At 40.1% G+C, this 12,906-nt stretch overlaps 1 protein-coding gene across 1 annotated transcript in view; it reads left to right on the top strand.

Moving 5' to 3' along the window:
* Positions 1-1,430: 1,430 nt before the first annotated feature.
* The window catches only part of LOC113528637 (protocadherin Fat 4), a 94,723-nt gene continuing 83,247 nt past the window's right edge, over positions 1,431-12,906 (top strand). Inside the window, exon 1 of the mRNA XM_026917292.3 lies at positions 1,431-7,137. Within this exon, the coding sequence (XP_026773093.3) occupies positions 2,032-7,137 (5,106 nt within the window). The 5' untranslated portion in view covers positions 1,431-2,031. The remainder of the gene's footprint in view (positions 7,138-12,906) is intronic.

The raw sequence follows: 12,906 nt of genomic DNA, 5'->3' as shown, positions 1-12,906 counted from the left end.
TAACAGTGAGAAGGGGCGGTTTTAAAAGAGATGGACACCAGAAAGGAAAAAGTGGATTTGCAACCAAGTATCAAAAAGGACAACTTACTTTATGATAATGTTAGTTTGTCCAATTACTTTTGATCCCTAAAATAGGAGGGACTACATATAAAAGTGCTGTAATTCCTACACCGTTCATCCTTTTTGGACATAAATGAAACAACGTTCCTCCAGGACCATGGTGTTGTCCTGGAGGAACATTGTTTCATTTCACTGTGTACAAACTAGCTGTATATGGCTGAAATGACAATAAAGACACTTGACTTTACTTGACTTAACACCCTCAAATTAAAGCTAAAGTCTGCACTTTCCACACACACACACACACACACACACACACACACACACACCCCTTTGAAAAAAGTTTGGACACCCCTGCCTTAAGGGATATAGATTTAACTTTTTTTTTTTTTTGGAAATAATGTAGCTAAAATGGTGTATAAGGAAATGATAATGTCATGGCATGGATATCTGACAAAAAAGGGATGAATATTCAAGAATAATAAAATTATATAAAAGCATTAATTCAATCAATCAGAATAATCAATTATTTTTAAAGAACACAAGACCACTAGATGGCAGTACTCACCTGTGTAATACCCATAACAGCACAATGACAACCACACTGAAATTTCACCACCACAGCATTATTAAAAATAAATAAATAAATAAATAAATAAATAACTGTAACAGGTTATATTTGTATCATAGCTGAAAAGTGATACAACATTCAAATAAATAGTGGAACCTTAGTCAGACAGTGTAAAGGGTTTAGACTGGGTTTAGCTCAAATATTCACCAAAGTTTAAATTAACAAACTTAGTAGCATGCTGAAAGAAATGCATAATGGGAAACTAACAAACAAATTTAATGATAAAGTCATTAATTAACGCTGATATTTTAATACCGATATAAGTTTGGTATAAATACCACCTTCTATGTATTAATACTTCATAGTACAGATAATACTTGCATATGAATAAAAAAATAAACTAAAAAAAAAAAAAACAACTTTTTAATATCCGTCTAATTTTAAGTTTAATAACTTTATTATTGTACCTTCGAGAAAAAAATGACTAAGTAGCCTATATAAATAAATAAATAAATAAATAAATAAATAAATAAATAAATAAATATTGCTTATATTTTATGAGCAACATTTTAAAGATTGTTTTATACAAACAGCTGTTTTATATTTTATATACACTCCATGTCCTAATAATTTATTATAATAGGGAATAACGGTACACTTTACCTGCTGATTAGTTTGAATGGAGTTTACATCGACCAATCAGAGAGCCTAAATGAGGCGGGCTCAGTCCCCGCTATCAAATAGGATCCGGGGTGGGCGGGGCTTCGCTGCGCTCGGGCTTTGTTCTCTGAGACAGGAGTGAAGTTTGAGCTCCGTTATTCTGCCGCACATTGCACTGGACTTACGAGCTCAACACGCGCTGGCCATATTACTTTAAAACTTTAATTTCTTACAGAGAAAGAAAGAACTAGTGTGTGTTTTTGAAGGGACTTTTTGCAGTTTGGAGGATTTTTTTTTTGTTCTGTTAGAGTGCTGAAACTTTTTTCCTTTCTTTACAATGGAAACTTTTCCATCACTGGCATTATGAGCAGAGGAGAGAGAAGGAGAACTCTATGGGCTTTCCAGCACGGGCTCCCTCTGCAACTAAAGACATTTTAAATGTATGCTTTTCTACATTTAAGGGATTTTGCATTTGTGGTGTTTTTTGCATTTATACCTGTTGCATTGCAGACATTTTTGCACTGATGCCTGTTGCATATAAGTGCATTTTACACAGAAGAATATCAGTACTTCCCTCTGCACAGAATTTCTGTTAGAAGCCCACTAAGGAAAATATTTGCATTGCTGCATAAGAAATACATGCAAAGCCCGACTTTGGATTGTTCTTGTTTTTCCTCTGTGTTCTTCGTACTTGGAGTGGATGCATCTCTGTTTGAGAGAGTTGGACTGGAACTTTCAGCATGGAGCCTTCAGGTAGGAGTCTGTCTGCGTTTCACCTGCTTTTGTTGATTTTATGGACTTTATGGCAACGGTCCTCATCCAGCCAAGTTCGTCACGAGTTCCACGTTTTGGAGGAGCAGCCGGTCGGCACTTATGTGGGCACTGTGGACCCAAAACCAGGATTTACCTACCGTTTTGGCGAGAGCCACAAGCTGTTCACCATCAATGGCACGAATGGCGTCATACGTACATCCTCAGTGATCGACCGAGAGACCCTGCCGAGTGACATAATCAATGTCGTGGTGCTGTCCAGCCAGCCCACATACCCTACGGAAGTCCGAATTGTTGTTCTGGATGTGAACGACAACGCTCCTGCATTCCCAGATGCGACCATTGCGGTTTCGTTCAGAGAGGACGCAGTTGGGGGCAGGCAGGTCATCCTGGACACTGCTACAGATGCAGACATTGGTGTCAATGGAGTGGATCACAACACCTATCGGATCATTAGCGGCAATGAGAAAGGAACATTTCGCCTGGATGTTACTGTGAACCCCAGTGGAGAGGGTGCCTTTTTGCATTTAGTGACCACAGGTGGCTTGGATAGGGAGCTCACTTCCTTCTACCAGCTTCTTGTTGAAGTCCAAGACAAAGGGGAACCCAAAAAATATGGCTATCTCCAAGTAAATGTCACCGTTCAGGATGTCAATGACAACCCGCCCATGTTTGACTTGGATCAGTATCAGACAAGTGTGTTTGAAGATGCAGCTGTAGGGTCTAGTGTTTTGCAAGTTGCAGCCACAGATCAGGATGAAGGTGCTAATGCAGACATCAGGTACTTTTTAGATGAAGGAACTCCCTTCCAAATAGACCCGAAAACAGGTACTATTATTATTAAAGAGTCTTTAGATTATGAGAGTAAAAAAGAATATTCCTTCACCATACATGCGACAGATAATGGAGTCCCTTCACTTTCAGGAAGGACAGAAGCAACAATTAAACTTCTTGACGTGAATGATAATGATCCTGTGGTTAAGTTTAGGTACTTCCCTACCACTTCAAAATTCGCTTCTGTTGATGAAAATGCGCAAATTGGAACAGTAGTAGCATTATTGACTGTTTCCGATTCAGATTCCTCTACAGCTAATGGTAATATATCTGTTTCTATTCTTGGAGGGAATGAGCAGGGCCACTTTGAAGTGCACACTTCTCCCGTCCCCAACCTGAGCTTAATTAAAGTGGCCAGTGTGCTAGACAGAGAGCGGATATCCTCTTATAACCTTACAGTATCTGTGTCGGATAATGGAAAACCTGTGGCTCGATCCTCTTTTGCTAGCTTAGTCATATTTGTGAATGATATTAACGATCACCCACCCATATTCCAGGAAGCAGTCTATAGGGTTGATATTAGTGAGGATGTTCCCAAAGGCAGCTATATTAAAGGTGTCTCTGCCACTGATGGTGATTCTGGGCAGAATGCTAACCTGCGCTACTCGCTAGTGTCGGGAAACAGTTTGGGTTGGTTCGCCATTAGTGAGAACAGTGGCCTGGTCACTAGTGCAGCCATACTTGATAGGGAAACTGCATCTGAAATCATACTGAACATAAGTGCCAAAGACCAAGGCCTGCAACCTAAGATCTCATACACCACACTGATTGTGAACATCACTGATGTGAACGATCAAGTCCCAACGTTCACACAAAACATGTATCATATATCTCCGGTTGAGCATTCACCAGCTGGTAGTGAACTTCTACTACTGTCTGCCATAGATACAGATCTTGGTGCCAATGGCACGGTACGGTTCACATTTGACCCAGAAACACCAGTTAATGTGCAGGAGCTATTCCGGTTAGATGCAGTAACAGGGAGGTTAAGCACTACTTCTGAGCTGGATAGGGAAGAACAGGGTTCCTACCTACTATATGTTAAAGCTACCGATGGAGGTTCTCCTCCTTTACACTCTAATGCTAAAGTCAACATCACATTGAAAGATATTAATGATAACAAGCCCGTCTTTTACCCCATGCAGTATTTTGCTAACGTTAAAGAAAATGAGCCTCCTGGATCTTATGTCACGACCGTGTCAGCCTCTGATCCCGACCTGGGTCGAAATGGCACCGTCAGATATGTCATCACTGCCGGAGACACTTTTAAGTTTCACATCAACAGCAACACAGGCAAAATCACAACATTAGTGCTTCTGGACAGGGAAGAGAAAACAACTTACCAGCTGCAGGTTTCCGCCATAGATGGAGGAGATCTGCGCTCACATACACAAGCCATTGTAACCATCAACGTGATTGACACTCAGGATAACCCGCCTTCATTCAGCCAGAAGGAATACAGCTTTGTAATTTTTGAAAACATGGTCCATGGTACAGTGATAGGAACTGTGTTTGCCACCACAGTCGACTTGAACACCAATATTAGTTATCTGATAGCATCAGGAGACCAGAAAGGCCTTTTTTCAGTTAATAGTGTAACAGGACAGATAACAGCCACTGGATTGATTGACAGGGAGGAGCTGGCATTTTATCAGCTGAAGGTGATCGCCAGAGGTGGAGATGTTACAGGAGAAGCTTTAGTCAACATCACAGTAAAGGATCTGAATGACAATGCTCCTCATTTTCTCCATCCTGTGGAGCATATAAGTGCGGTGGAGAACTGGAAGACGGGTCATCATATATTTCAGGCAAAAGCTTTTGATCCTGATGAAGGTCCTAATGGTATGATAGAGTACAGCCTCCAGCAAAACCCCAAAGGACTGTTTCATATACATGAGAAACATGGACTTATCACACTTACTGGACCTCTAGAGGTCTCCACAAGCTCCTACCAGGTTGAGGTTTTGGCCTCTGACCGTGGCGTTCCCCGGCGCACCTCCACCCTCGTCTTGACTGTCAGTGTGTATGACGTCAATGACAATTCACCTGTGTTTGACCAGCTCTCATATGAAGTTATTATCTTGGAGTCGGAGCCAGTGAACAGTCGTTTCTTCAAGGTGGAAGCTACAGATAAAGACTCTGGAGTAAATGGGGAAATAGTGTATGACATTACTGGTGGGAACACTAATGATGTTTTTGGGATTTTCCCTGATGGACAATTGTACATTAAGGCAGAGCTTGACAGAGAAGTGCAGGACAGGTACAATCTGCTACTGGTGGCACGGGACAGAGCGGTAGAGCCACTAAGTGCTAGCGTCAATGTGACCATTATTCTGGACGATGTCAATGATAACCGGCCACTTTTCAACAGCACAAATTACGTGTTCCGTTTCAAGGAAGAGCAGCCGCGGGGTTCACTGGTTGGACAAGTTTTTGCTGAGGATAAAGACTTTGGTCCAAACAGTGAGGTGAGGTACTCTTTTGAAACACCACAGTCAAACTTTGAGCTGAATGCCATCACTGGAGAATTGACTAGCACACTACAATTGGACAGGGAATCTCTGATGAGGCAGAGAGGTACAGCTGTTTTTACCTTCACGGTCATTTCATCTGATCAGGGACTTCCCAAGCCTCTCAAAGACCAAGCCAAAGTGCAGGTCTACATTCAGGACATCAACGACAATCCACCCAAGTTCACTAAGGACATCTACCAGGCCTCCATCTCAGAGTCAGCACAAAATATGACACAACTACTGAGGGTGTCTGCTTCAGATGTGGATGAAAACAAAAATGGACTGGTGCGCTATCGCCTCTTGGAAGGCAATGAAGAAAACCAGTTCAGCATTGACAGCAGCTCCGGTCAAGTCACACTTGTGGGGAATTTGGACTATGAAGCCACATCCTCTTACTCACTTAAGATCATAGCTGAAGACTCTGGAGCAGTCCCACTGTCCTCTTCTTGCCTGCTGAGCATTAGCATTTTGGATGAGAATGATAACTCTCCATCTTTTCCAAAGTCCACCATTACAGTAGACGTTCTTGAGAACATGCGGATTGGAGAGCTAGTGGCATCCATCACAGCGACTGACTCAGATTCGGGTTCCAATGCCGATATAACATATAGCATCACAGCTAACAACAATCATGGCACTTTTAGTATTAGTCCCAGTACTGGTAGCATTTTCCTCATCCGAAAGCTGGACTACGAAACTCAGTCCCTCTACAAACTGAACATCACTGCAAAGGACAATGGCAGGCCTCAAAGGTCTTCCTCCATCCCTCTTATTATTCATGTTCGAGATTTCAATGACAACCCTCCTGTTTTTACTCCTGGTGATATTTTTAAGTCCATCCCTGAAAACCTTCCTCTGTCCACCTCTGTCATGGCAATCACAGCCCATGACACCGATGCAGATATTAATGGGCAGCTAGAGTACTCAGTAGTCCAGCAAACACCGAGAGGAAGCCACTTCCGCATCAATCCAACCTCTGGCGTCATCCTGACAAACAGCGAGATTGACAGAGAGTTCTCAAATATGTTTGAGCTGACCATCAAAGCAACAGATCAGGCAGTCCCCGTTGAGTTCCGTCGTTTTGCACTGAAGAATGTCACAATCTGGATCACAGACCAAAATGACAATGTTCCAAACTTCATCTCCCAGAACGCTCTGGTGGCTGAACCCAACATTGTAATTGGCTCGATCCTGACAACAGTTGTAGCTTACGATCCTGATGAGGGTGCAAATGGTGAGGTGGAGTATGAGCTGGTCAAAGGCGACTCAGACACTTTCATCATGGACAGGTACAGCGGTGACATTCGACTGGCGTCCCAGCTCATCCCTTCAAAACTCATCTACAGTCTCATCGTTTCTGCCACCGATCATGGTACAGAGCGAAAAACATCCCGTACCGAATTAACTATCATTTTACAGGGCGCTGATGGGCCTGTTTTCTCTCAACCCAAATACATAACAATTTTAAAGGAAGGTCAACCTCCTGGCACCAATGTCATCTCACTAGACGCGTCCAGCCCTCGTGGCTCTGGCACTAAAGTGGAGTATTTCATCGTGGCCGTCCGGAGTGGCGGGAAAGCCGTAGGAAGGCTTTTCACCATTGGTCGTCACACAGGAATGATCCAGACAGCAATGGAACTGGATAGGGAGCAAGGAGCTGATTTGTATCTTCTAGATGTCTACGCCATTGAGACAGAGACCAGCCAACCCCGAACTCAGAGAGCTGAGGTGAGTAATGGCTATTTTTCTGCTAAGCAGTGTTTGCGTTGTTTGCCTTATTTTCCTGGGAAAACTTAATTAGGTTAAACGTTTTTGGAAGTGTGTGCCTGTGATTCTGATGGTTCTTGCATATTATGCTAGAAAGGGTCCAAGAAAATGAGAATTCATGGCTGTGCTGTAACATATGCTGAAGTCATTGGCCTGGTTTAGGGGGATCAAGTTTTCTGATGGAAAAACTGGCAGCCACACTCTTCAAGTTAAAACACACACACTCACACACACACACTGTATATTCCTAATTAAAACCCTGTTTTATGTATTTTTGAGAGAGATCTGGGTTGTGTTAGATGTAAATAACCTTGCACTTGAGCAAGTCATGGTTGTTGTAAGTGGGATTTTGTGTTTTTGGCAGGCTATCCTTATTGTTCCAGGCAAAAAAAAAAAAAAAAGCTCAGGCTATAACTGGTTCACAGAGGCGATTGCTGGGTTTTGTCTTAGAGAGGGAAGCGTGTGCGTATCCTGTGTTTTGTCGAGTTCCTGCCCAAACCATCTTATCAGCTGCCGCAAATTCCACAAATCAAGACGTCAGACAACTTTACTGATTATTCTTATAACTGATTACTCATATTAATCGTGTCCAAACTGGGGGAGTTGGATGGTAGGGAATCATATTTTTCTCAGTTTTGTTTGTAGTCCAGAAAGAAAAAAAGGGGGTTTGTAGGGGAGGGCACCTGAAAGATGGGGGATGCAGCAAGCAGCGAGTGTTTCAGCCCCTTTCTGATACCTGTCTCCAACCAAGCAAGGGGTAATTACGCTGGATTTGAATTTTTTGGGTCAGATTTAAAGCCGGGTGGTCCTGCTTTTGTGCCACCGGCTTTGGCTCAGAGAGCAATAAATGACCGTTAAATTCAGATGACCCTTTAAGTCTTGCTGAATAGAACTTTTTTCTCTCCAGAGAAAAGGAGAGAGACTGAAAAGGAAAACATTTGAAGCTGAAACCATGTAGTACTACTATGCTGTGATGCTTTCTCTCGTGCTCCTGCTAAATTGTCCCCTCGGGATGGAGTTAAAATCCTGTGCTGCAGAAGAGAGCGAGTGGTTGGGGGGGATAATCGGCTGAAACTCTAGTCCGACTTTTTGGGTGGCTAAGGCTGAGCCACTCCTCAAATCAAAACCAAATGTGATTCTATATATGCGTTGAAGGAAATTTCAGCTGGAACCAAAAATTTTGTGTTATTACAGGCTTGATGATACGCATGTATAAATTGGATTTTATTTTCCCTTGCTTTCGCTTGGTTCAGCCCTGCAACATTTCCTCTGAGAACAAAACTTTTGTTATTAACCTTGGAAATAATCTTTTTAAAGAAGTATTTGGGAGTATATCTGTTTAAATATACAATGCTGTACTGTCATAGCAAAGATTTATAAAGGTGAAAACCGTGAGTATTTCAAAAGGGACAAGGCTGCTCACAATCATGCATACATTAGTTTTACTTTCTAAATGCAAAGTGAATCGTTTAAACTCAAATATCATCACATTACTGCAAATATGCTCATGTCCTGAATTGTGTGAAACGTGAGATGTTTTTCATTTTTGTTTTTTTTTTTTTTAGTATAAAACAAGGAGTAAATGCGTTTATATACATATATATATATATATATATATATATATATATATATATATATATATATATATATAAAGATGATATTATAGTATACTTATAATGAAAAACATAAACTTTACTAGCATTAATTTGAGTGATTTCATTAATCTGTTTTGCTCAAAAAAAAAAAAAGATGAAAAACTAAAAAAAAAAAAACTTAGTTCATTAAACAGCCAGCACTACTGATTACTTAATTCTTGGTTTGTGACTCTACCATCACCCATACCTTTCAGAACTCTTTAAGCATGTGTTCCTTTAATTTTGATTGCAATAAACTAGAGGATTAAGTTAAATAAGGAATAAAGCATAATGAGCCATGCTGTTCTTGGCAAATAATCAATGACAGGGTGATATGATGAGGCCCATCAATTATTTTCCTATAACAGCATGTCCCAAAATGATTTATGCCCCTTATACCTCAGCAATCTGCCAATGGTCACATTTAATTTTATTAATAAAAGACTGAAACGTCATACTTTTTATCAGTTTATAGTTAACGTTTAACATCCACGCTATAGCAGCTATAAACACTCATTTCCTCATCAGCTCCTCTGATTTTCTCTCTCATCCTCTTTCCTGAACACTCCCATGGCAGAAAACTTACTGCCTGTTAGAAAGCGCTGACACTGGAGACTCCTTCTATAAATGTAAAACAAACGCCTCTGTACAGAAAGCTTTACCATATCAGCGATTATATGTTTTTCTTTGTGTTATTGTTTTTTATTTGTTTATGTGCCATTTTGGCCATACAAGCCCCTGTGTAAGTTGTTAAGAACTTAAGTTGGTGAAGAAGTGCAGGATGTAGAGAAAGTTGAGATAAAGGGAATAGAAACAGGGTGTTTAGACTCAGTAATGATGTTACAAGAGTGTGTTCCAGTCTGTGTAGCTGACGCATGTTTGATGATGTCATCTTGAATGTTCAGCAATACAGGATCTAACACACAATCTTTTACTTTTTTTCCTGCAGAAACATCTTCATTCAGCCATCTTTAGTCCATGCATGAGTGATCTGTGTGTGTTTCATCTTTTCTCTCTCCCTCTTTCACTTTGAACTAAAGCCCCTCTATATTGACAATGGCACACAAAGAGTAGAGTAACTGATTGCACCTTTTTAGTCTCTCTCTCTCTCTCTCTCTCTCTCTCTCTCTCTCTCTCACACACACACACACAAAATTACTCTTTGCCCTTGTGTAGAGTATATAGCTACATGAGTCTCTGTACCATCTGTCTGATCTAATACTGCGATCACTCTTTCTCTCTCTGTCTCTACACCCCCCCCTCCTCCCTCTCTCTCTCTCTCTCTCTCTCTCTCGCTCACTCTTTTTGATTTAACTTTGTTATCCTTCTTCTTGTCCCTCATTTGGTGACAGATTTAGGGACTGGACCTGAAAATGAACCTGATTACCTTTCTCTCTGTCTCTCTATCTCTTTTTCTGAGCAGTCAGAGGTTGAGGGTTTAGGACATTTAGGGAGCTCCCACATTCCAACAAAAGACACACACACATACACACACATAGAAAGAGAGAGAGAGAGAGAGAAAGAGAGAGAGAGAGAAAGAGCAGATGGCTGGAGAAGATAGAGGTGTCTTATGAGTTTGTTTAACTCCAAGGGCTCGGTGCGTGTGTGTGTGTGTGTGTGTGTGCACGTTTGCATGTGTACTCCACTTTTTTCTCACTATTGTTCTACTCTTTTGCCTCTGTAGAGCTTTTGTATCAACACACACACACACACACACACACATGCACTGTGATTCTGGCTATGAGGAAAATCACAGGTTTATATTAAAGCACTCATTTTCTTTCTACAGTAAAAAGTTCATTTAAGACTTATTTATAACGCACAGAAACGCTAGAAATACACAATTAGTACCACATCTGAGTAAAAGTGCTATAATTAACACTTCTAACATTGTTTTTGAGTAAAACCCGATCAAATTAACACTTGTAGCACCATGTCTTAGTAAAAGTGTTAAAATCAACGCTAACATTGGTTTTGAGTGAAACTGTGTTAGCTTCACAACTGCATCTGTCCACAGCTGTCTTAATAAAAGTGTTAACATGAACGTTAAAATGAAAAACATGGTTTTTGAGTAAAGATTGAACAAATCACCACTTTTTAGCACCATGCCAATTAGCACTTTTGGCATTGTTTTTGAGTAAAACCTCATCAAATTAATACTTTTAGCATCATGCATGTGTAAAAGTGTTTCAAATAATGCTTCTAACATTGAAAGTCACAATTTTAGCATTGTGTCTTAGTAGAAATGCAACAGTTAACATTTCCTACATTGTTTTTCCAATAGAACTGTATTAAATTAACAATTATAACACCATGTCTTTGTAAAAGAGTTATAGTTATTGTGTATAACATTGGTTTGGAGTAAACCTGGGTGAAATTCACAATTTTAGCATTGTGTTTTAGTTGAAATCAAATAATTACACTTTCTACATTAACAATTATAGCACCTTAGTCTTATAGTCTTAGTAAAAGTCTTAAAACCGATGCTTCCAACATTGTCTTTAGAATAAAACTATATCAATCTCAGTATATCATCACTTTTTGCACCATATCTTGGTATAAATTAACACTTTTAGCATTGTTTTTGAGTAAAACTGTATCAAATTAACACTGTAAACACCACGTCTTAGTAAAAGTGTTACTTTCCTAATGTTCCTAAAATTGTTTTTGAATCCAGCATTTTAAATGAATGCTTTTAGCATTGTGTCGCAATATTTTACAAAGGCATTATGGTTAATAATGTTAACTTTAGAAAGTTTATAGTTCTACATAGTTTTCATGGTTAAAAAATGCTTATAAACACACAAATTCAAACTAGCAAACCCAGATTCATTTAGAAACAGACACAGTGTGTTTCTGTGTCCTAACATTGTTAGTATCATTGAGTCTTAGTCAAAACCAAATGTTTTGATGCAAATACTGTGTAATTGGTTATATAATAATTGCGTAACAACATAGTGCTTGTGTTTAAAAGGAAATCAGGCTTTCGGTTTTTGGCAGTTCAGACGACACAGACCTTTGCTATGTGTTTGTAGAAGTCTGGAGCCGTTGTTTTTTTTTGGGTTTTTTTTACCCTTACATTGTTTTCCTCCTGGAAGCATTTGAGTCCAGCGCTGGGTTCTGTGCAGCCGAAGAACGGCACGCTATTCTCAGCATGAAGTGCGTTTACTGAATTTTTAGAAACAGATCCTTCTGGTCCATGACTCAGGGATAGATTGGTTCTGTCTGGTAGTTGAGCCCTGAGGAAATGACATTAAGGTATTATGAGAATTGAGAGAGAGAACTTGATGTGCAGGAGATGTGTGTGTGTGTGTATGTGCTCATAAGTAGCAACTGAGCTAATAAATCAGTTTGTGTACACACACATAATGTTGAAAGTACGTGCTGGCTCTATCGGGTTATGCGACCTCAACAGAACACGCACATGTGCACACACATGTGAATACACATGCGTATACACATGTGCGCGCACACACACACACACATACACACACACAGGGGTGCGTCTGGCTACTTACCTAACCTAGTAGGTGGTCTGCAAAGGTTAAAGTTGAAGAATGTTGTGTGTGTGTGTGTGTGTGTCTGTGTGTGTCTGTCCTGTTGTACGCCAGTAAAACTGAATACACGTGTATAACCAAAGGTTCTTTCACACCCATTAGCCCAATCACTGAATCTGAATCAGAGCAAAATTGATACTTTTAGTTTGTTTGCTGTTTGGTTCCATTTGGTTTCATACTGCACAGAACCAAAAAGCAAAAAAAACCAAAAAACAAAATGGTGACTGAGGACCATGTAGGGCTGAAAACTTGGCACTCAAAAAACAAATCTTGTTTACCAAGTGTGTGCACAAATCACAAAAATCACCCAAGCATTGAGAACATGGAGTCAGCACTAAAGAAATGATCATATCGTATGATCATATGATCGTAATCATATAAATAAATAGTTTGAAATATTTTATGTATAATAAACACACTCAGTGTTTATCTTCTGTTTTTGTTTGTCGGTCCAAATATATGCGCTACAGCTTTGTCCTTTGGCTCAGTTTAACAGCTCACATCTATAAAAAAAAACAAAAAACACATGGCATGTTTGC

Source organism: Pangasianodon hypophthalmus, chromosome 13, assembly GCF_027358585.1.
Source record: "Pangasianodon hypophthalmus isolate fPanHyp1 chromosome 13, fPanHyp1.pri, whole genome shotgun sequence".
Classification (NCBI taxonomy): domain Eukaryota; kingdom Metazoa; phylum Chordata; class Actinopteri; order Siluriformes; family Pangasiidae; genus Pangasianodon; species Pangasianodon hypophthalmus.
The sequence above is the reverse complement of the archived record's forward strand: the minus strand, read 5'-3'. Positions and strand labels throughout refer to the sequence as shown.